The sequence below is a fragment of the Microchirus variegatus genome (assembly GCF_963457635.1).
Source record: "Microchirus variegatus genome assembly, chromosome: 23".
NCBI classification, from domain to species: Eukaryota; Metazoa; Chordata; class Actinopteri; order Pleuronectiformes; family Soleidae; genus Microchirus; species Microchirus variegatus.
Window position 1 is genome coordinate 16,631,249 of NC_139824.1, and position 25,951 is coordinate 16,657,199.

At 39.1% G+C, this 25,951-nt stretch overlaps 1 protein-coding gene across 1 annotated transcript; it reads right to left on the minus strand.

The window, feature by feature from the left end:
• Positions 1-442: 442 nt before the first annotated feature.
• LOC310943907 (sphingosine kinase 1-like) lies at positions 443-22,905 on the minus strand (the record flags this gene model as incomplete). The annotated part of the gene is made up of 6 exons (XM_083909591.1): positions 443-985; positions 1,634-1,943; positions 5,560-5,675; positions 5,799-5,893; positions 9,564-9,713; positions 22,476-22,905. The coding sequence occupies 6 exons, from the start codon at positions 22,903-22,905 to the stop codon at positions 443-445; spliced, it is 1,644 nt and encodes a 547-aa protein (XP_083765717.1).
• Positions 22,906-25,951: the final 3,046 nt, after the last annotated feature.

Sequence of the window (25,951 nt, forward strand, 5' to 3'; positions counted from 1 at the left end):
GATGTTTTTGTCAAATTTTGGGGAAAAAAAACCCAAAACAATTGTCCAATCTTGGACCAATTCTTTTTTTTCAAATTTGGGGCGAAATAGTATAGTATTGATGTTTTAGTCAAATTTTGGGCAAAATTAAAAAAAAAAAAAAATTGTCCAATCTTGGACCAATTTTTTTTTTTTCAAATTTTGGACCAAAAACTAAAAGCCAAAATGTCCTCCCTCTGAATTGTTTACATGATTTTTGGTCTCTTAGGCATCTGAAATAAACTGTATAATAAGTTTAAAACATGCCTTAGCTTTATTTATGTGTTTATTTGTATATTTGGATTTATTCACATGTAAATTTCTCCTCATTGGACACTTTGGGACTCCACATAAGAACTATCCCTTTAACGTACCGCAGCATCTGTGTCTTTGTACCTGTGATGACAGCGGAGATGTTTGTCCATCACCCAGATATTAACCGGGACAGCCCTCTGTGCACCTCGGCCTGCACCGGCCCGTACTCCACCACCTCCCCGTCCACAGTCATGATGCCTTTGGGCGAGTGCGGCTCCAGCCTCAGCGCCTGCACCTTGGCGTACACCAGGTGTTGACAGTTCAGCGCCAGGTGAGCGCCTTTCTCCATGGCGAGGAAGAGCCTGAGCAGAGCCGAGCGCGATATCCCCGCTCTGACGTAGAACAGGTGGATGACGCCGTCGTCCGCCGCCGCCCCCGGCGCCGCCAGCAGGTCCTCGGCCAGGTGGGACTGGTGCATGGCCAGGACCAGGACAAAGTCTTCCTCCTGGACCAGGACCCAGCTGCTGGGCAGCGGCTGGTCCAGCGGCAGCAGCACAGAGTCAGGCGGGCCGGGGAGAGGTTTGACGGCACTTCTGGATGGAGTCCTGCGCACTTTCAGGGAGTTGTTGGAGTGGCAGGAGTTGTGGAGGGTGTTCTCGCAGCACGGCAGCGAGGCTGGACTCAGGGGAAGCGTCGTGTGTTTCCTCAAACCCTTGGACGACAAAGTATAGTATGACATTTTTGTCAAATTTTGGACCCAAACATTTTTTGCAAAAAAAGTTGTCAAATTTTTGGACGACAGTATAGTCTGATGTTTTTGTGAAATTGTGGAACAAAACATTTTTTTTCAAAAATATTGTCAAATTATGCACCATTTTTTTTTCTTTTTTCAAATTTTGGACGACAGTATAGTATGACGTTTTAGTCAAATTTTGGACCAAATCTTCTTTTGCATTTTTTTTTTTTAATTTTTGGACCAAATTTTTTTTTTTCAAATTTTGGACGACATAGTATAGTCTGATGTTTTTGTCAAATTTTGGACCAAAATTATAATTTTTTTTAAATTGTCAAATTTCGGACCAAAATTTTTTTCACAATATTTTTTTCAAATTTCAGACGACATAGACCAATTTTTTTTTTTTCAAAAATGTTTTCTAATTTTTTCACAATTTTTTTTTTCAAACTTTAGTATAGTGTGATGTTTTTTTCAATTTTTTTGATGTTTTTGTCCAAAAAAAAATTACATTTAAAAAAATTTGTTTTGGACGACAGTATAGTATGATGTTTTTGTCAAATAATTTTTTTTCAAAAATATTGCCAAATTTTGGACCAACATTTTTTTAATCATAAACATTGTCACCTCCTCGCCGTTTGACTCCATCGTGGCAGTGGTGGCGGTTGCGGGCAGATATGCCAGCTTTCCCTTGTATATGCGCAGAGACGCCAGCCTCACCAGCGTGCCCACGGTGAACCTGGCGGCGCCCGCGTGACGGTACTTCTCGCTCTCGATGTCCACGTCCGCCACGAAGCCCCACGCCAACGAGAGGAAGGAGAAGAGACGAGGGCTGGAGGACAGGTGGACGGAGACCAGGTCCATGGGAGACACCAGACCTTTACAGAGCAGGAAACCACAGCTGAGCAGGAGCTCCTCACTATACACTGGAGACCCTCTGGAGATGGAGAAGAAGAGTTGTTGTGTTTTTCCATTAAAAGTCACACTTTTATTCATCAAAATGAATAGAAAATATAGTCAAGACATTGACAAGATTAGAAATGATAATAATCTAGAGCCTGGTGGGGCTGAGGGACCAGAGACTGTCCTCAGGGACAGAATCAGCTTATTCTCCTTCAGACAGAGGTCAGACAACAAAGACGAACCCCATCTGGGAGAATGGAGACGGGAGGTCAAAGGTCATGATAACACACACACACAGCTGCTGTTAGCGCCCACTTCCAATCACAGTGATGAGTGAGCGTCTCAGTGAAGCTTCAGTATCTCCATAATATTCATCAACCTGAATTTATTCACCACATCCAGATCTCATCTACATTTCCACTGTTATTTTTAGAAATATGCACTTGTACAATTGTGAGTCTGAAGGTTTAAAATGCATTTATATGACAGTGTTTCCCATGTTTCCTGCTGCTCTAACACACCTGATTCAAACAGTCAACTCGTTATCAGGCTCTGCTAAACCCTGATGATCAGTCATTAAAGTCAGGTGTGTCAGAGCAGAGTTAAAGTGAAGCTTTAAGAGCTGTTTTTTCTCCTTTACGGTGACAAATAGAGAAGGAAATCAAGGAAAAATGGCCCGACCAGAGCAGGAAGTGACTGATAAATCAGTTACACCTGACCTGAGAGCAGTGGAGAGGAGGGGAAACACAAACAAAAGGAGCTTCTGAAGGTGGATAACATGCTGTGAGACGTGAGCACGGAGTACTTTATTTTATGTTTTTTAAAGTAAACTGAGAGAAAGATCTTGGAGGAATTCTCTGGAGCAGAAACATGAGGACACTTTGAAACCTGCTTGGATTCAGTGATGACACAACAGCAGCAGCAGCAGCAGGTCAGTCCATGTTTGCTTCTCTTTGACTTCCATCAAACCTGAAGCTAAGCATGAATTATGTTTGTATTTGTTGAGTTTGCTGGTTGGTCTATTTTGGACCAAATTTTTTTTTTTTTTTAAATTGTCAAATTTTGGACGACATAGTATAGTATGATGTTTTTGTCAAATTTTTGGACCAAAATTAAAAAATAAATAAATAAAAATTGTCAAATTCTAGGCGACATAGTATATAGCAAATTTTGGACCAAATGTATTATCCCCAAAAAATAGTAACATTTTGGACAACATAGTATAGTATGACATTTTTGTCAAATTTTGGACAAAATGTATTGTCCCAATTTAAAAAAATTTTTTTGGACGACATGTTATAGTATGAAGTTTTTGTCAAATTTTGGACCAAAATAATAATAATAATAAATTGTCAAATTTTGGACGACATAGTATACTTATACATGTTCATGTTGTATTGTAGCATGGAAATAAGCTACTTTGCGGTAACAGGTTTGACTTTTGTTTTCCTGCGGTTGTTTTTGAGAAGCTTCTGCGCTACAGTGACCACGGTGAAGACCGTCTGCAGCTTCTCGTCTAAAAACATGCTTCAAAAAACTGCAGAGATGCTTGTGTGTTCCTTTTAACGAAGCACTTGCAGTAGTTTTTTGATTTTAGTGTACATTTTACATTTTACTACGATTTAAGCATGTTTAGCTCCTATATTAGCTCAAATCCTTTTCATTTATTTCCATCCAAGTACCTTCACTGTCTGATCCATTCTAGTTTGATCCAGCACAGTGTGAAGCCTTTATTCACACACACACACACACACACACACACAAATGCAGAGAGTGTGAGATGTGATGAGAGTAAACAATACAACAGTCTGGTCTCTTCCTCTCATTGTTGTTGTTTCTCTGGAAGACCATTGTTTGACGAGCGGCTGATTGACACATGCAGTTGTAACAGTTATACTGAGTAAATGAACGTGACAGAACCATAACTTTATTTATAGTATGGAGTCCCACAGAGAAAAAAAGGAGAATAAACTATAAATAAACGCACTGAGATAGAGAATAAAGCCCAATGTGACAAACCACAAACATTTAAAGCTGCGGTACGTAACCTTTGCTTGTTGTTGAATTCTGAATCTTTGCGTTTTCAGTTGAACTCAAACCTGTTCACTTAACTAACTCAATCATAGCTGTTAGCTTTAACTGAAACAAACACCAGTAGCCTACAGCTAACTCCTGAAGATGACTAAGAAACAGTGCTGGGCGCTAGGCTAACGCACAAAGAGTTTCCATGCAGACTGACGGGTAAAAAAGACGCGTGTGGCATCATGTTTATGTCCCGCGACACCCGAGTCCAGGCACTGTTTACCAGTTAGCTCCGTTAGCTCCTTTAGCGGATCGGAACTTGTAGACGTAGTCTTTTTCTGGTCAGTCGTCATGGAAACGGGTAATTCGTTAGCGTTTTCAGTTGTACTCAAACCTTTTCACTTCACTAACTCAACGTAGCCTCTGCCTTAACGGAAACAAAGTACACCAGTAGCCTACAGCTAACTCCTGAAGATGACTAAGAAATAGTAGCTGGGCGCTAGGTTAACGCACAAAGCGTTTCCTGACCGGAAAAAGACACGCGCTACATCATGTTTACGCGCCGCGACACCGGAGTCCAGGCACCGTCTACCAGTTCCGCTCCGCTAAAGGAGCTAACCCAGCTATCGGAGCTAACCCAGCTATCGGAGCTAACTGGTGTCACGCCACGTAAACATTACGTCACGCACGTCTTTTTCCAGTCAGTCGTCACAGAAACGCGCCATTCGTTAACGTGCGTTAACATTGACGCACGCTAACCGCCGCTATCACGTTAACGTGCCACGCACTACTAAGAAACCATCACAATGCTCCTCCTCTCGTCTTTGCTCTGATTGGACGAGCAGCTAACAGTCGCTCAAATGAGCAAATGGTGAATAATTTACGTGCGACGTGAGTGCGTTTTACACTGAAAGGCAACAGGAAGCAGGACTGAGTGTGTGTTCAACAAAAAGGAACAACACACTATACACTATAGTTGTTTTTAATCATAATTCCAGCACCTCAGCGGGTTTATAACAACAACATCCTTATAATAAACCTTATTATTATTATAAGACAGCTGAGATAATGCTGTGCCTCTGCTGAGTTAAATCAGACTCATGGGGATTATGGCCATCACATACACACAAAGCATGTATTTGACTAAATCTACAGCTACTACATACACACACGTGTGGTATGTGTGCACACAAATAAGTCACAACAATGTTAGTGCATTAATATTTGGAGCTCTACATCATTATTAGTTTGGTCTTTAAAAACATGACGTCAAGCATGTCTTTTTCCGGTGACGCGTACGAATGATGCGTTTCCATGACGACTGACCAGAAACAGACGAGCGTGACGACACGTTTAGCTCCGCTAAAGGAGCTAACCCAGCTAACGGAGCTAACTTGTAGACGGTGCCTGGACTCCTAAAACATGGCGTCACGGAGACGTGCCATTCGTTAACGTAAGTTAACGTTGACGCCCCCCGTTAAAAGTGATTTCTTTTAAATGTCCACTTTTATTCATTCATTTCATGAATAACAAAGACAATCTCACTGTCCGAAATGTCGTATCTTGTCACAAGACGTAAACAAACAGACTCGGTGATCACTGTATGACTCTCTCCACATGTGGCTCACCCAGAGTAGTGATGTATGGACGCAGCCAAGGCGTTTCCTGATCCTCCAGGAAGGATACCCAGCGGCATCTGAACGGCGTCCGCCCAGTCCGCTCTCTCCAGGAGACCATTGATCACCTGATTTAAAAAAAAAAAAACACAATATCTCAATATCTCACAAAACCGTGGTATATGAAGCGAATAAGAGCTTAGAAGTCGTGGCGTTGTTGTTGTTGTTGTTGTTGTTGTTGTCGTCTTTACCTCGTACAGAAGTCCGTCTCCTGACATGATGACCAGAGCGTCCCACTGGGACAGGTCGGCCTCTCTGGTCAGCTCCCGGGCGTGGTTCTGACGCTCTGAATCAAACAGAGACAGTAGTAAGTGTGTGTGTGTGTGTGTGTGTGTGTGTGTGTGTGTGTGTGTGTTGTTTACGGTCTGTGAACCCCTGGAGAGAGGATCTGTCCTGTGAGGTCAAAGGTCACGGTCGGCTCTAATGCAGTGAGCATCTATTCTCAAACACAGGTCGTTTCCTTGTACCCGTTTGTTTCTGATGTGAGCGTGTGATGATGGGCTGCAGGTGTGTGTGTGGTTGAATTTTGTGTGTGTGTGTTCTTGGACCACCAGTGAGTGTTTTTAACCAACAAAGTGAGGACATTTTTACGAAGTGAGGACATTTTGCCTGGTCCTCACTTTGCTTTCATCGAAATCACTTCCTTAGGTTGTAAACATGCTATACTGTGTTTTTAGCACCTCAGTTTGGTACAAAAACCCGTTTTTCCAGCCCTGGTGGATTCACACACGTTTTGCTCTGGGGCTCCACCTGCAGACGGTTTATGGTACTGCACCCAGTAGTTCTTTATAGATGTCATTCGTGAAGTAGATATGTGTAATTGTGTTGATTTATAAAGTGGAAAATGCTGGTCCTCGGTGTGCAGCGAGTGTGTGTTTACGAGGAGCCGATTGGACGAGAAGGATTGTAAAGTCTTGGTTTTAAAAAAAACGTGGGAGACCGCAGACGTCACGCGAAAAAAAAAACTTTGTAATCCAGAGAAAGCAAAGACTAAACGATCGCGTCGAGACGCAGGACCGCGCGCGTGGCGTTTAATCGGGGAGGAGGTTCCGTGGATTTGGGATCTCGCAGAATCTCGCGCGATTTAACGTGATTTCAGAATATAGACGTGGACTGGAGGCGTCGTCAGTTAACGGCTGTTGTGTGCGCAACGTCCCGGTCGACTCGCTCTCACTGGTTAATGTGGAGTTCATGTTTAACGGTTTGAAATCAGACTCTGACGCGTCCAGTGATGTTAAAATCATGCCCGTTAGTGTTAATCCCTCCTCACACCACAGATAATCTGCTCAAATCAGCCTCAAATTGGACGCCGCCCATGATCGTCTAAAGGACCAGATTGAGACCAAAATCTGGCCAATCATCCTCTAGTGTGGGGCTGGATTAAGAGGTCGGATTATTTTTAAACAAACGGGCATCTTGTGCTTGTTTTTAATCAAACCTTTAAAATGTTGTTGCTGCAAATGGGAAATAAACGTTACTGTTGAGGCATAAACATCACTTTTAAAGTAAGTGATATTTTGGTCAAACCTGGAAATGACGATGTTCTTCAATGTCTTATTTTTGTCGTTTTTGTTTTTAATGATTTCTTTGTTTATGTGGAGCAAAGACACAAAGAAAATATTCCCATTTAAGAAGCTGAAACAATCAGAAATCTGGTTTCAATCACGAATAAAAGCTTCAAAACAATGAATCCATGATCAAAATAGTTGATTCGATGAATTGCATCAGCTCTACTTTTGGCAGACGACAGCGCTGTGATCGCAGGTGTTTGTTGTCGGCACCTACTTTATGATCCAGGTGATGAACAAACAGGTTTGTGTGTGTGTGTGTGTGTGTGTGTGTGTGTGTGTGTGTGTGCTTAAGGTAGAAATGAAGTTACACAATGGTGTCATGTGTCCAGAGAACACACACCAGTGTACAGACGACAGGAAGAAGTGCGTAAATGCTGTATCTTCCACACAATAATAAGGTTACTCTCAAATACCAAACATAATCACATGACTCAGTCTTAGTTTTCTACCTTTAATTCTGTCTTTCTTTGACCTAAATCATGATTAAAACATCAGAAGACGTTTGTTCCTCCTGACTTTTAAATCTTTCTCTTTTTTTTCTTTCCTTCCTTCCAATGAAAGTAAACCCGTGGGAGAGAAAGACGATCTTCGCTCTTAAATGAAGCATCTGCCTCTGCTCACTCTGTCGGTCAGATCACAACACAACTCAATTACCCAGAAGCACTCGATCAAATTAATCTGCGAGAATATAATCTGACGACGTGAGAAAAACAACACGGCAACTTTGTGATAGAAGAGAATATGATGAGAAACTAACAGTAACATCAGACACAGGATCATTATCTCATTATCTGTTTAATATGACCTTTAATTATTGGAGTTTTTATGGACAGAACTCTTTAATTAAATAAATTTATACCATAACCTGGAGTCTTCAGTCAAAACAAATGATATTAAATATACCAGTTATTAAACCCTGTTTAATGTAGTATTTAATGTGGTTTAGCTAAAGCTGTCTCTGCAAGTTTTCCCTCAAAATAAATAAAATTAAATGTTAAAACTGTAGAATTAAAGTGTCACCACTTTACTGTGATGTTAATAGATTTCTGTGTGTGTGGAGATTTTGGCAGAGATGGTACAGAGAATATAAATGTACTAATAATAAAATAATAATACATTTGGCTGAATATTAATGACATTAAATTGTTGTGTGTGTGTGTGAGACAAACACATACAGAATTCATGATAATGAGATTTGTGATAATAAAAAATATTAGAGCTGTAGGATAAAGAAAGGGGTTTGAAAAAAAAGGTTATTTTTAATCTACTGATGATGAAGTCCCGCTCTGCTACGTGCAAAACTTTCTCAAAAAAATTTGTATAACAGGATACATATTATTATTTATTATTTATAATATTAAATGGTAAATAGTAAATTAATATCATTTAAAGTCAATGGCTCACAAATACATGTTGAACTTTCCCAGACTTGTGCTGCAGGAACCTGAGAATAAATCGTCCTCTTTTGTGTCTTCACCTCATTACTTCCCTGTACTGTCCACACACACACACACACACACACACACACACACACACACACACACACTGGAGGAGGATCTGGTTTCTCGTCCTCTCCTCTTACCTTTTTCTCTCTCTCTCTCTAAACTAAACTCTGCAGAATGAAGGGATCATCAACTCTTTTAAGTGCAGTCACGTGACTTTATTCCTTATCTCTGCACTGAAAAAGGTTTGAATCTCTTCAGTCGGTAAGAGAGAGAGAGAGAGTCTTTGTTTATGTGGAGCAAAGAAACAAAGAAAATATTCACATTTAAAGGTGCATTATGTAATAAATCTAAAGTAAGTGGCCATAAAATCCTCCTAATATGTCACAGAGACTCAGGAATAATGTTCATATAACAAACTGAACTCACCAACAACAACAGTACAGACAAAATATTTGCATTAAAAAAAATATTTTGCAGACTGCAAATCATGTTTTTGCATGTGGCGCCACCTACTGCCGTCAACCAATCATTGCAGTCAGTAGAGTCTCAGCTGCCGAGCAACCACGGGTTGAACCAGTTACGTCAGAAAACGAAACCTAAATAGACCTCGGTGTTTCGAATTTGAGTGTAGTAACCGTTTTTGGCCACATTCTAACATGTGGCGCCTTTTTAAGAAGCTAAAACAATCATAAATCTGGTTTTAATCATGAAAAAAGCTGATTGAGAAGAGTGAGGCAGGATCATCCGTGGAGTGTACGCAGATTAATGACGAGTATGAACACATCACGAGATTAAAAAATCGGCGCAAATCCTGTGAAATGGAGGATATCGTGTGAACGAGCGCGCGTTTGCGTGTCTTCATCGTCCATATGTGTGTGTTTATTTATGACATAACACAAACGGCGTCGTACAGAGACTGTTGTAGCTGACGTGAACTCACCAGTGATGACCAGAGTGTGCTGCACGCCGGCCTCGTCCAGCATGCGCTGAATGTGGTTGTTGTACAGCGTGAGCGCTTGTCCTTTGCCGCTCTGTGGATTCACCAGCAGCATCACACGACACGGACGAGGCAACTCGCTCGCTGACGCACCTGCACACAGGAGAGAGAGAGGAGGGAGTGAGACCACGGACGAATCGCCTAAATACTTATACTTAGTCATAGACCGGACAGAATTCGGCCAAAACAGTTCTCCACTTTTTCTTGATTTGCAGTAGAGCAGAATAATTAATTGAGATTTATTTATCAAAATCGCAATACGGCCAACTGCAATTTTTCTAATCTGGCATTTCTTCAAGCCAAAATGTGAGTTAAAACTACCATCTTTAGATCAAATATTGTCCCAAACGTATACACATCACATGCTACAGATCGGTCTAGTCTACGTACATCAAGGCATGCAGCGTGCATGGAACACTAGGTGGCGTCATAACGATATCGACTTCTTTCTTGCACAAAATTCAAGCACTTTAAATATGATATCTTACATCCTTAAAGTGTTAATGATATATATATATATGTTGTATTTTATGAACTAAATGCATAAAACCACAAGGGTTTGTTTCCCTTCTTTTTATCTGCACTGAAAAAATCTGCAGATGAAGACATAGACGGACACTTTAAGTGCATTTTTGTATATATATATATATATATATATATATGTGTGTGTGTGTACTGTACATTGCATCATTATTAATTCTACAAAGAAACAGGAGATCAGGACATGAGGTACATGAGAGAATGTGTACATAGATATGTGCAGAGACAGAAAACAGAAGATAGAGATGCATCAGGATTGTTGCTGGTGAACAGGAAAGAAACCACTGCAGTAAAGAAATGGGACCAAAATCTGTGTATTCAGGAAAATGGCACATAGTCTAGATTGTCGTTTTTGAATTATCCTGATAATATTGCACCGTGCTGTTGAGCGATACCCATTCCTACTGTTCATATACTTAGTTTACTTTTATATATTCAGTTATAAGTCATCTGATTATGTCTTATTGTGTCGCTGCAACAACACAGACGATCAAAAAGATGCTTCTAAAGATGTTGGGAGCACAGCAGGAACATTTGGGATGAAGCAGAATTCAGTTACACAAACACTGACACGAGATCTTCATAAAAATGTGATGTGTTTGTGCATCAGTCAGTCTGACGACATCTGAGGAGGAGAGTTAGTGTAAGTAAAAGACTGTGGTGTAGAAATGTCTTCAATTATTAAACATCTGACACAAGATGAGACACCGAGTTAAAGGATTAGTTCATAGAACTAAGCTATGAGACATAGAGGCTTAATGTACACTCTTAGCTCAGTAGAACCATAAGGTTTTTCGGCTTGTCCTCTTAGGAGAACCCTTTTGGAGGGTTCCACCAAGAACCTTTTTTAAACTCTGTATTCAGGAAAGGGGTTTTAAAGGGTTCTCTGAATCAAAATGGTTCTTACTGTAACCATTAGTGTTACCAAGAACCCTTGAAAAAGGGTTTTTCAGAAGCAAATGGTTCCAGGTAGAACCTCAGCCCTTGTAGAAGAACCCTTTTGGAACCCTTATTTCTAAGAGTGTTTGACTGAATACACTTTTAGATATAAAAGTGCTAAGTAGAACCACATAAGGTTCTTCAGGTTGTCCTCATAGGAGAACCCTTTTTAGCTCCAGATGGAAACTTTTATAAAGGTTCCACCAAGAACCCTTTTAAAACCCTTTATTCAGGAAAGGGGTTTTAAAGGGTTCTCTGAATCAAAATGGTTCTTACTGGAACCATTAGTGTAACCAAGAACCCTTGAAGCAAATTTCAGAAGCAAATGAATGGTTCCAGGTAGAACCTCTGCCCTTGTAGAAGAACCCTTTTGGAACCCTTATTTCTAAGAATGTATGACTAAATACACTCTTAGAAAAAAAAGTGCTAAGTAGAACCATATAAGGTTCTTCGGCTTGTCCTCATAGGAGAATCATTTTTAGCTCCAGATGGAAACTTTTTATAAAGGTTCCACCTGGAACCCTTTTGGAGGGTTCCACCAAGAACCCTTTTAAAACCCTTTATTCAGGAAAGGGGTTTTAAAGGGTTCTCTGGATCAAAATGGTTCTTACTGGAACCATTAGTGTTACCAAGTACCCTTGAAGCAAATGGTTCCATGTAGAACCTCAGCCCTTGTAGAAGGAACCTTTTGGAACCCTTATTTCTAAGAGTGTATGACTAGATGCACTCTTAGATATAAAAGTGCTAAGTAGAACCACATAAGGTTCTTCGGCTTGTCCTCATAAGAGAACCCTTTTTAGCTCCAGATGGAAACTTCTTATTAAGGTTACACCAAGAACCCTTTTAAAATCCTTTATTCATGAAAGGGGTTTTAAAGGGTTCTCTGGATCAAAATGGTTCTTACTGGAACCATTAGTGTTACCAAGAACCCTTGAAAAACCCTTTCTTTCTTTGGGAAAGGGATTTTCAGAAGCAAATGGTTCCAGGTAGAACCTCAGCCCTTGTAGAAGAACCCTTTTGGAACCCTTATTTCTAAGAGTGTACTAGAGTCTACACAGGTCTAAATCAACAGTATCTCAGGACTATATTTTGCTGCTCTCTCTGACCATTAGACCTGTTTTTGAAGAGAAAAGTCACGTTTGACCTGCTTTGTAAAACACTCTCTCACCACAACAACAACAACAAACTAAGTCCATAAAGAAAACTGGTAAAAGTTCAAATGTGTTACTTATTTTACTGCTTTGTTTTATTGAAATCCTTCATTTGGAGTCGCATGAACGACACAAAGACGACGAGGCGGCAATAAAACGGCTGTCGAACGAGGTTATTTACTGAAATGAAGAATGTTCCTTAAGTTAAAGTGAGTTAAAATGTATACTGTATGTACGAGTAGAATGGTACAATCCAGTTAGAGTGTTTACCGTCAAACAAACATGTTTACCTCTTTCATTTAGAGCAAAAAAACCTGCTGCGACGATGTTTTTATGACATCCAAACAAGTCTGACCGCTAAATAAATGAGTAAGTGAGGGTGGGAACAGCTGAAGCACAGAAGGATACGTTCACTTCCACACATCACTGACGAGTTCTGCTTTGACGGACGATGCAGGAATGTTGTCAGACGGGTCAGGAGAGCGTTCACATACATGTTAATCCAACCTGACGGTTTGAATTCTAGTTCTTTCACACGTAACTTTAGAAAATCTCACATCTTTTCACAAGAAGTTTCTCAAAAACATCCAAGTGAGAGCGAGTAAACGTGAACATCTGAGCTTCTCCTTTAAGGATAAGTGGTAAAGTTTGTTAATTTCTTTCTCTGGTGTCTTGTATAGACCAAATATACAAGTGTATTTTGCTCAATGCTCTCACACGTGCAGCAACAACAGGTCTTTAAAGAATTAAAACAACTGGTTTGACTGAATTCCTGCTTAATGGACGCTGTAAGGAAGTCGTGTATGTTAAAATACAGCAGTGTTAAGAGTAGTATTTACACTATTGTTCAAAAGTTTGGGCTCACCTATAAGATTTTGTTGTGTTTTCTGTTAAAAGTCAGACTTTTATTCAAAAGAGTTGCAAAATGAACAGAAAATATAGTCAAGACATTGACGAGATGATTTTAACATCATAGCCTTCTAACGCCATAAGCAATTAAAAACCAGACGTTTGCAGCTAGAATAGTCATTTACCACATTAACAATGTATAGAGTGTATTTATGATTCATTTAATGTTGTATTGATTGAAAAAAAGTGCTTTTCCTTCAAAAATAAGGACATTTTTTAAAAATATTGTTTTCTCAAAATGTTTTTTCCATCAAAATCTTATATTCATTGAAAAAAGCGCCTTTCCTTCAAAAATAAGGACATTTTTAAAAAAATAGTTTTTTCTCAAAATTGTAATTTTTCTCAAAATTGTAATTTTTCTCAAAATTGGAATTTTTCTCAAAATTGGAATTTTTTCTCAAAATTTCTTTTCTCAAAATTTTAATTTCAAACTCAAAATTTTAATTTCAAACTCAAAATTATTTTTTTTTTTTCTCAAAATAAATTTATTTTCTCAACACTTTAATTTATTTCTCAAAATGTTATTTTTTTCTCAAAATGTTAAATTTTTTTCTCAAAATTTGAATTTTCTTTCCTCAAAATTTAAATTATTTTCTCAAATTTTTAAAAAAAAATTTCAAAATGAATTTCTCAAAAAAAAAGTTTTTCTTGAAATGTTAATTTCTTTCTCAAAATTTGTTATAGTCATTGAAAACATTGTTTAGCCTTGTTTATGATTCATTTAATGTTATATTAATTGAAAAAAAAGTGCTTTTCCTTAAAACATAAGGACATTTCTAAGTGAGCCCAAACTTTTGACTGGATAGTGTACACTTTAAATGCAAAACAACCAGTTCACACTCCCATAGACCAGTCTATAAACCTTAGAACCATAACGAGGGAACAAAAAGCCAGTGCAGCTCCCTCATTAATCAGCTTCAGAGGCCGACCTCGTCGTCTGAAGAGTCTCCAAACAAACACCCACACAACAGCGTTCACCGACGCCACTTCCTGTGTGTTTGCCACTTCCTCTCCCCTTCTGCAAACATTCCAGAGGGCGCGCTATCTTTCTGCTCGTCTCTGAACTCTCTGGGCTTTCCTGCTCCATCATTAGCTGCAGGGACGCTATTGGTTATTATGAGGATTGTAGAAGTTATAAGAGCGGATGATGTGTCTGGTTTGTTTGTGTAAGAATGGGTGCAGCCCTACGTTTGGAGCGATGGAGTCAAATACACTAAATTTAGTGTTTTTTGGGGGGAGTTCTGGGATCGTTTTATCATCTTTATATCAACGGATGACGGAGCTGAGGCAGGAATAATGACCTCATAGACACACAACTGTAAATGACTGTCTTAGATGATGAGATAAAGTGATAAACAGTGAATCATCGTCGTCTTCACACACAGAAGAAAACACAACTGTAAACTACGCTCGCTTAATCTGAGACTACGGGACACGTCTCGTCTTAATGGAATAATCGCTCCGTGTCGTAGGAAATGACGATCTAAATGAAAGAGGGAGGGAAAAACCCAGGAGCCAAGAAAAACACATGCTTATAATAACCGTCTGAGCGCATAATATACTGTAGGAGACGACTCTGTCTGCTCGTTTGTACACGACAGACTCTGATGTCTTGATGTCGGCGTCTGTTTTCACCAGAGAAAACAGGGAAAACGATGAATTTACAGCTTTTCCACAAACGAGTGTAGTCACGATCATCTAGAAACTACATTTCTGGAGAATGCAGAAGTACCAGCTTTGGTCATCTCTTACATCTCTTACATTTTTTTTCTTTTCTGCCTTTTGACTCGTGGTGATCTGGACTCTAAAGTCTTAACACACACACACACACACACACACACACTAGGAGGGAATCCAGTTTCCATGTTAAAGGGTTTAACGGATTAACAGCATTTATTTGACCTGGCACTGACTTACTCTCCCTCTGATATGACTGTAAAATGTTAGCTCTGTCAGAGGCGAACTGAGGGCAAAGGACAGCAGCTACTCTGTGTCATACAGATGAAAATACACTACTGTTCAAAAGTTTGGGCTCACTTATACTATTTTTGTTGTGTTTTCCATTAAAAGTCAGACTTTTATTCATCAAAAGAGTTGCAAAATGAATAGAAAATATAGTAATTTTGCCCTTTCGTCAAAAAACCAGCAAAACTGTTTTCAGCTGTGCTAGCTGAATGGGTAGAAAGGGTTTTCTAATCATCCAATAGCCTTCTAACACCATTAGCAAGTCATTTTTTCAATGACTATAACAAATTTTGAGAAATTAACATTTTGAGAAAATAAAAAAACATTTTGAGGAAAAGAAATTAAATTTTGAGGAAAAATTTAACCTTTTGAGGAAAAAAATGTAAAATCTGAGGAAGAAATTAAAATGTTGAGAAAATAAATTCATTTTGAGAAAAAAAAATTTTAATATTGAGGACATTTTTTTTACAATTTTGAGAAAAAAAATTCGATTTTGAGAAAAAAAAAAACTTTTGAGAAAAATTGACATTTGAGAAAAAAAAATTTGAGAGAAAAAAAAAATTTGAGAATTTTTTTTTTTTTATGTCCTTATTTTTGATGGAAAATCACTTTTTTTTTCAATGAATCTAACATTAAAGTAATCAGAAATCCACTCTATACATTGTTAATGTGGTAAACGACTATTCTAGCTACAAACGTCTGGTTTTTAACAGAATATGTACATAGGTGTATAGAGGCCCATTTCCAGTGTTCTAATGGTACATTGTGTTTGCTAATGGTGTGAGAAGACTATTGGATGATTAGAAAACCCTTGTGCAATGATGTTAGCACAGCTGAAAACAGTTTTGCTGGTTCTTTGACGATTATTTCTAATCTTGTCAATGTCTTGACTATATTTTCTATTCATTTTGCAACTCTTTTGATGAATAAAAATGTGACTTTTAATGGAAAACACAACAAAAATTGTATAGGTGAGCCCAAACTTTTTGAACAGTCGTGTATTTTCTTGTTTCTTGTGTACAACTAAATTTCCTTGCCTATAGAAGAACTCTTTATGTGTTGTTTTCGTGTGGAGCCAAAGTTTCCACATTGAGGACAGTAAAGTTTAACCTCTCCTAATGTGCAATAAGTGGTTTAAAGCCTGTTAGAATCGTGTTAGAAAAGACAGCATTCAAACACAAAAGAGGCTCAGCTTTACTGTGTGTGTCACAGACTGTATTCATCATGTATATTTGGCAGTGACGTGATAAATCTCTGATTGTGAATGTTTGTAAATCAAAGCCTTGAAGCCGCTCAAACACGGAAGCAGTGTTTTTTTTCTCTCTGCAGCAGAACCACAAAGGGTGTGGAAGGAGGAGGAGGAGGAGGTGGTTGGTGGTTAGCCTGCTGCTGTAGATCTATATTAAGAAGCCAGGGATTCTCCGGGATTTTTTATTAAAATCATCGTGCACTGACTGCCGCTGTCCTGAAGCTGCCGTGTCTGCAGATCTTCACTGCTGCGCTGCGGAGAGACGAGGATCTAACCGCCGTCTGTGGAAATGACTATGTTAGGCCGCAGGGTCATGATTAGGGAGTGGAGGTTAGTCTGCTGCACGGGAAGCCACACGCGCTTCTAAAAGTGTGCGATTTTTAGCGATCGCTATCACAAATTTGGTCAACACTGTGTTTTCAGAGGGAAAACTAGCTTCTCAACGGTGTAAAACGTAAGCAACGAGAGATTAGCGGTGAAACAGAAAACGCAGCATATGAAGGAAATGGAACGACGACCACACAACCACATGTTCTTTTACCAGGCAGAGAGAGACTTTCACTGAGCTGCAGCTGTTCTGCAGCCTGAATGGTCAATTAGTGGTTGTTGTTGTTGTTGTCCGCGTCGTCGGCGTATCACCGAGACGAGTCTTTGGAGGAAAGCACTTGTCTTTTTATGCCTCGGGAACGTTCTCTCGATTTTCCTTTTATATTTGCATCAGTGACAGTTAGACTCAGCAGAAAGCCGTCACAGTCACAGAGACGTACAAAACAACTCTCCCTCCATAACCTAAGAAAGCTCCAGAGAGGCTGAGCCTGAGGTCTGGACAGGACGTCAAGCTCAGTCCACGTCCAGTGACGATCCTCGGGGGGAGAAACTGCTGCTGCTGCTGCTACGGTCACACGACTCTCTGACCAGAACACATTAAATCTCAAAAACTGAGCAGATATTCTCAATATAACCTAGAACAGGGAACTCATTTTCACATCAGCATCATGGTTACCTTCAAAGGGCCAGATTTAAAGATGCATTATGTTATAAATCTAAAGCCATAAAATCCTCCTAATATGTCACAGAGACTCAGGAATAATGTTCATATAACAAACTGAACTCACCAACAACAACAGTACAGACAAAATATTTGCATTGAAAAAAAAATATTTTGCAGACTGCAAATCATGTTTATGTTTTGAAATCATGTTTTGGCGTCATGTGGCGCCACCTACCGCCGTCTACCAATCAGTAGAGTCTCAGCTGCTGAGCAACCACGGGTTGCCAGTTACGTAAGAAAACGAAACCTAAAAGACCTCAGTATTTTGAATTTGAATGTAGTAACCGTTTTTGGCCACATTCTTACATATGGCGCCTTCAACTGTCATAGAGAATAAATGTAACTAAATGTAACCAAATATAATGTAATATAAAGTTAACTACTTCGTAACATTATTGCTAAATAACCTTCTGTATTTATGACTTATTCAAGTTACAAATATGACGCATTATAGACGTAACCCGGTCCGCGATGGTGACGCCGTCACTTTGCGGGTAACGCAATCGCCGTGCATTGTGGGTAATGTTGTTTATGGTCTACGCACGCCTTAAAGCAGCACAGACCTATTTTAACACAGATTTTTAAGACCGAGTAATCACTCGCGGGCCACATAAAATGACGTGGCGGGCCACATCTGGCCCCCGGGCCTCGAGTTTGACACATGTGACCTAGAGAACTATAACACTAGGTTACAAAAAAAAAAAAAAATATGTAAGTTGTCGATGTCTTTTCAACTGAATTAGGAGCATGTTGCACCGCTGAATCCATTTTTCACAATCAGGTCAGGTTTTTATGCTCATTTGATTGTGAAAAATCCGACATTATACCACATTTAATAGCAAAATAATCACGGTAAGAGTGCTTTATGAAACTTGTGACTAAATTCCTGTTAGGAACAATAATGTATTCAGCGCAGATGTAGCCCATTTCATTCACTTGTGTAATGTGTGTGTGTATATATATATACATATATAACAATAGTTTGTCATAAGTTTGCACATGCAAAATCTTCAGAATGTGTTTATTGCAAGAAATATAAAAGAAATTTTGCATCACATGACGTGAAAATACCCGTACATGTAAACAAAAAAGTTAAAAAACCAATGTGAATTTTGGATTCAGCACATCAAAATGATGCTAAATCCGCTAAAAACAATACAAAATGTTGGTGTTATAGTATAATCACTATCACAGAGATGTAATTATGAACGACTGAAATTAAGTGTGTGGTTTGTGTTGCAGCAGAACGAGGACGTTTCCTCACACCGGGTTTGTTAATAATGCTGAAATAGGCGTGTGATTCATGATGATTCAGCAGCATCTGTAATATACAGTAACTGTCTGACTGTCAGTTACTGCTCACAGGTTATCAGACATATTTTTATACGACATAGTTCCCGTGATATTTGAACTTTAAAACATGTTTATCCATGAGAAAATAGAAAAGGTGTCGCGATGCATGCAATAAAAACCACACGTGATCACGTGGTGTCGTTTAAACCTCTTCTTTCGTGCTTATACTTCTGAAACTGTGTCTAACGGAGCGTATCGACCATTGTCCCAGTGTCAATCCCATCCAAAGCCAATGCAACAGGCTAACAAACAAACAAACAGGTATAGGTGAAAAAGCATACTTTTAAAATATTGTATTGGCTTTTCGTCCAGACAGAAATTGTCAAAATCTTAAAACACCGCCCTAAGAGATGCTTTCATTTTGCTGCTAAAATTAGCAACATTAGCTCCCTGCGAGACAGAAAAGGTGCTTCTGCTTCTTCTTATTATTCTCTGACTCACTCGTTTCACACCTTTTACTAAACAGCCGTGTTCAGTTAATTTAATTTATTTATTAATGATTAAAATTAATCATGAGATAAGATAAGAAAACAAACCTTAACTGAGACGGGATTAAAAGCGTGACCACGCAACCCAAACGCAAAGGTTTGACCCACAAGCAATTACGGGAAAAAAGAAAATATGTGAAATCTGAATTAACTGATTCCCATTAGCGGAGGATGAGCTGTATCTCACTGTCACAGCCATTGATTCAATCAGCGGCTATTAATCTCTCTCACCACGTGATAATCCAAGCCGTCCACAGCTGAGATTAAAACCATTCATTGGTAACAATGGATCAATACTGTTTAGGAAATTGAAGGCCGAGCGTCTCAAACAGTCGATGGTTACTGACGGAGCAGGGACGCGATTTATGGGCTCAGTTTGACTCTGAGGTCATAGTGACACTGAGGTGGATCAGTCAATTAAAGGTGCAACAAAAAGACACTGGAGAATAAAGAGTGACCTGGTGTTGACTCATGTCTTCTGTTAAGAGCAGGGGTCTCAAACTGGCGGCCCGGGGGCCATATGCGGCCCCCCCAATGGATAATGTTTTTATAACCGTAATAATAAGACATTTGGTCATAATTATCCCATTATTAAAGCTCACATAGAGTGGTCCTGTTGCACATATATGTTAGTTATGGAGGTCTACTTACATACATTAACTTGTTTTTATGCTCAAAAACCTCCTAGTTGCTGTAAACGAGCCGATAGAAATCTGTCTTTTCTGACGCCGTTCCTCAGCCGCGATATTTCAGACTCAACTCTCTCACACCCAGAAGACAGACTGTGTTGTGATTGGCCAGTACCCGGAAGTGACATATTCAGCACACCCGCTCTCACAAACACAGCTCCCCCCTCTGGAACGGTGGATGCACTGCTCCTCATTATCAAAACGTTGTTTTAACAGTGTTTAAAAATAGCTTCTTCACGACTCCCCGCCGCAGTCCCTTTGACGACCTTTGACCCGGAGTCAGAAGACACTGTCGCTCGTGAAACACCTCCACAACGGACGTTATTCTTCTTCTTCTGCGGTTCAATGTACGCAACCGGACGTGCCCGGACTAGTGCCCGGAGCAGGAGGATCTGCTGTTCAGGAGAACCGATGTTTACGTAACCGGACCGGGTTTTTTTCAGAGATCTCGCTGAGCCCGAGATTACAATAAAACACAGCGTTCTCAGCAGTGGCTGAACTGTTTGTTTAGAACCTTCAGGGCTTCGTAAACAAGGTAATGACGCAGATACACACTAAAAAAACAGCGTTAATTGGAACTTCCGGTCTAGGTCCGCTTTAAAGAGGTAACAAACGCAGGGAACGCAGTATCCTGAGTGCAGTGTGTGTGTGTAAATGTGTGTAGAAACGGGTAAAACAGGTGATGTGCAGACTCCAGGGCGAGTGAGTGAAGCCACAGGAGACCACTGCAGAAAAAACCTGTTTAATTCTGGAGGGCATTGTCTTTATTTACTGTTTTAAAGTGAATAATATAAACTGATGTGACCATCTTTTCTTCCTGCATATATTCAACAATCTGTAATCTGGGTCACAGTGATATGTGCCACTGATAGCAGGTCTGTCTGCAGCAAAGCTTTGTCTCTCTTTTTGTGTGTGTTGCGTTTCCTTCTCATTCAGCCACGACGGCTCGGGGAGAAGATGCCAAATAATGAGATTGTGTATCAAAGCAGCGTTACATGAACTCTCATGTGTCCTTTTTGTTGTTGTTGTTGTTAAAATACTTTGTTTGCTGACTGTGGTTACAGTAACGTGACGCTCGGTATCACACAAGTGCTATTGTTTCATTCAGTGGGTCAAAAGTGAACCTTTGTGTACAGTATATGTACTTACAGGTGTGTGTGTGTGTATCCAATCCAACTTTATTTATAAAGCACTTTAAAAACAACAACAGCTTAAACAAAGTGCTGCACATCAGAGATAAATAAATAAAGTATGTAGTCGCTCCAGTTTTAATCAGGTTTCAACATGTGGCTGCATTCTTACAACAAAGATGCATTTAATTAATCTGGATTTACACGATTTTGCAGATTAACACAAATCTTATGGAGCTTATAAGTGGGTCGTAAAGTCAGATTAAACGAGTTGTGGTGTTTCAAAGGACTGGAGGATGTTAGCTCGTGCTGATTAAATTAGCTGCAAATGTGTTTGTTTGCTAATTATATAGCTAAACGTTGCACATTAAAACACAATATACATGCAAATAAATAGGCGAGGTAACCACATGTTTAGGTTGTGATGACGCTTATGCTATTATTCAGTGTTCTGTCATTTAATACTGGTTTGTTTTCCTCAGTTTATGCAGTTAAGTCCTTTGAACTCATGTACTGTGATGACCTGTGGTCAAAAGTCACAAAAGTCACTTGGATGAGGTCATGAAGCAGCGAGGGATCATGGGAATTGTTGTTGTTGTTGTTGTTGTGGTGTTAGATTCCTCCTATGCGTTTGTGCTTTATAGGGAACACGTTGGTGGCAAAACACACAACAAATGGCAACCACTCACACATGAAATGCATGATATTGGATATTTTTGCCGATATCCGATATATCGGGAAGTGCCAATAAGTGATATACCAATATATATATATATAAACATTTTTTAGGTCATTCAGTCTTTATTGTAGTGAAATAAACATTATATTGTGCAAAGTCATGTCGCAGCAGATGCAGATTTAGCCTGAAGTTGTCGTCAATAGCTTATATCAGCACATCCTGGTGTGTTTGCCGATATCTGATAATACATTTTAAAGCCAATATCTGATATTGTGACGATAATATCATGCTGAATATGTCTTGTTTTGTCATGTTAATCAGGTGCTTTTATCTACAAGGTATAACAGAGAAGTAAAATGTATTGTTAAAAGGCAATTAAAGATAAAACTGTCTAAAAACATGAATACAAATATGGATTTCATGAAAGAAATTACATCTTACTTATATTTGTGAGATAAGTAATGTATTTTATAATTAATTATCACCAATAAAAGTTAGTCTCATTACCCATTCTACCCCTACTTTGAATTAATCGTGGGTCAAAAAACCTTAGTCTTGCCATGGGAAACAAAATGGTTCGGTCCGGCCCTGCTAAACGGTTTTATCGTCGTAAAAAGTCGTGAATATTTCGTATCGTCTCCTCTAACTGAACATGTGTTTAAACCACAGAGAAAACTTTCCCTCCCGCCGGTAACTTAACACACGCTCTCACCGTCTCTTGGATACCGTTGCCGGCCGCTGCGCTCCCGAACAGCCCGAGCCCACTTCTCCGCCTCCTCCAGGTTAGCACCCGGGTCCTGGAGCGCGGCGAGCCGAAAACAGTGCTCCGCTCTCTGCCGCGACACCCCGGAGCTCATCCAGCGGCGCTTCAGCGGGTAAAAGTAGGCGGACAAGTACGCCGCCGTGTCCGCGGAGTCGTCCGCGCCGTAAGCCCGGCAGCCGACGCAGTCCTTCAGGCTCAGCGCCACCTTGTTCCGGCCGACAGGTGCCGACGCGGACCTCTGGATCAGCAGGTCCTTCTCGGTCAGGCTCACGGAACACCGGACTTTTCGGTTCCCGGTGGTCGTGAATTCCCCGTACAGTGTGACCGGACAGCCGCTGTCGCCGATGCGACGGTCCGGTTGAGCTCTCCTCTCGTCCATCCTGAGCGGGGACGCCGGGTGGAGGAGGAGACCGGGGACGCTGCCTCTCAAACTGCCCCGCAGGAGGGAGCGAGCACAGTGAAGAGAGGCTCACTGTGACTGTGACTGTCAACCGCAGACTGACGGAGTCACCGACACCTCAACCGGATACACTTCAAAATAAGAGACGATGTATGGAGGACGAAACCTGACATTATAAATGCATAAACGAATGCATAAATAAAGGAGGAGTAAATAAATAAGTGTACATTTATTTATTTATTTATTTATTTATTTATTTATTTATTTATTTATTTATTTATGCATTTATGTATTTATTCCTGTATTTATTTATGTATGGATGCATTTATTTATTTATTGTTTGGATTTTGTTTGTATGGTTTGCTCTTAAACCTTGTTTTTTTTTTTTTTTACTTATTTGTTTCCATGGGCGGACGGGGGCTACGCACTACCAACTAAAACGAGAAAGACACTTTTTTTTCCCTATCCAATTCCAAAGATCCTTAGTACTTATATTTATTTATTTATTTATGCATTTAATGATGTATGTATTTATTTATTTATCCCTGTATTTATTTATTCCTGTATTTATTCATTTATTGACGTCCGGTCTCGCCCTCCATAGTTATGTATAAGATCGGGGTAAATCATTTTTATTTTATTTTTTATTGTTTTCCATGCGATTTTGTTTGTATGGTTTGCTCTTAAACCTTGTTTTTTGTTTTTACTTATTTGTTTCCATGGCGGACATGACGTAGTCAAAGAAAAAAAATTAATTGTGGGCACAAAATGCGATTTCATGGCCTCAAAATAGTATTTTGTGGCCACAATTTAGTTTTTTTTTTGACCATGTCATGTCCGGGCTCCGTATTAATCAGCACTAAATGACTGGTTATTGATTTATTTATTACTGTTTTGTACTACATTCAATACTTTCATTCAGTACATATTAAATTGTTTAAAACCATGACTCATACCAGACCACAGTGTTATTCTGTAAACTCATATTTCACCAAATGTCGTTGACTCTTTGTAGCTTGATGCTATTTCATTGGTCTGCATTGAACTTCTGTTGCAATAGAAGTCCCCAAAAAGTGGCAGTGTGCTGCCCCCTTCTGGTACTACGTTGATACTACAGGTCAAAAACCCACCTGCCATCTACATCACTGACATTAAAGGGCCCATATTGTGCAAAATCAACTTTTTAATCATTTTAGTACAAGACTCAGTCATGTTTTAGTGGACAGAAGTCCTTATTGTTTTATTATGTAGTTATTTATTTGATATAGATGAGTTTCTTTTATAACTCTGACAGTTATCCACTTTTTAATCAAGGCAAATATTTTGGTAAAATTACGATTTGTTATTTTTTTGTTATGAAAAGGAGCAGAAAAGGACTTATTTCAATATCTAATTAAAATAAATAAATGTAAAGTAAAATAGCTAGAAGACAGGTATTTTTAAATTTAAATGTGAGACTATAGTTTCTCCAACAAAAGGATCCTCACTGTGTGGCAGCAGCTAAATTAATTTAATCCTTCATTGATTTCATTAAGCACTGTGTTTATAGACAATAATGACTCTAAAGTGGTTTGACTGTCTTTTCTGCCGTGTGTAATTGTTGAATATTAATGAATCGGGTTCTTATCAGAAAACTGCAGCAACAAGTGACCTCAGACGATTAGACTGGGAACGTGTGGCTGTTAGTATTTAATTAGGTTTTCCCGCATGAATACAAATGCATAATTAGAGTCAACTGAGGATAAGATAATGTGTCCTGAAATACGTCTTTGAGAATCTGTATGCAGTTTATACATCAGTATGTTTGTGAGTATTATTAATATAAATATAACGCTATAAATTGCATTAATTTTAGTCAGGTTTTAATTTGATTTTATTATTATTTTACACCAAACCAGTGTCACAGTAAAAGTAAACCAGTTTAATGACTTATGAAACATATGTGTAAATGTGCACTAAACGAGCAATAACTTTCACTTTTTAAATATCTAGTTTATTTAATATTTAAAAGTATACATAGATAGATGGATCCTGTAAGTGGAGCTGAGCAGCTGCAGGTGCTTAAGTCAACCAACAGATGGCGATGTTGGGCTCAGAGAAAAACTGCAGCTCATACTGACTCAACCTTTTGCAGTAAATATTACAACTAAAATGAAAGCTACTGTAAATATCTGTGACAATGACATCATTTGCACATTATTTTTTTTGCATTCTGAATGCTTGCACTAATTGCACCTCAAATTCTGACCACATTTTCTCCTTTTGTACATAGAACTTGCCTCATTCATTACATTTATTTTAGTTCATCGATCAACTTCTTGAATATTGAATCATTGGTCAACAAGACACCAGATTTGCAAACTTACAGAAAAATATTTCAATTAATATTATTTGGCAAACTCAGCAACTCCCCCTACTGGCGACACATAGAATCAATACATAAAACCAAACGGTTTATAAATAAAATATTAAGATATTAAGGTCTGAAAATCAAAAAATTACTCCTGTAATAGAAATATTTGACTCTTGTATGTAAAAAAAAAAACACAGCATTAAATAAAATAAACAAACAAATACTTAAATAATAATGTAAATCAACAGAGGCACCCGGAACAAGGTAATAAATATGGTTTATAAATAAAATATAAAATATGTATGTAAAAACTGTGAAAAAGCTTTGGTAAAAATGGGGAGGAAAAATTCTCAAACTACAGCAATCCAAACTTTTATTATTATTATTTTTAGTTAATTGCTCTTGGGGGCCCTCTAGTGGTCACGGGGCCCTAAGCAGCTGCTTAGTTCGCTTATAATGCCTTGGGCCGGCCCTGGATACACTGCAAACTAGCGGCGGGGATGCCGTCACTTCTGCCATGCATTGTGGGAAATGTAGGTTATTATGTCAACACGCGCCTTAAAGGGATGGTTTGGAATTTTGGACATAAGACCTATTTTCCAACTCAGCCGGTGTGATGGAGACGTCTGGAGACGTTTTTTCAAGAAATTTCATTCAGTTCTTCTAGTTGCC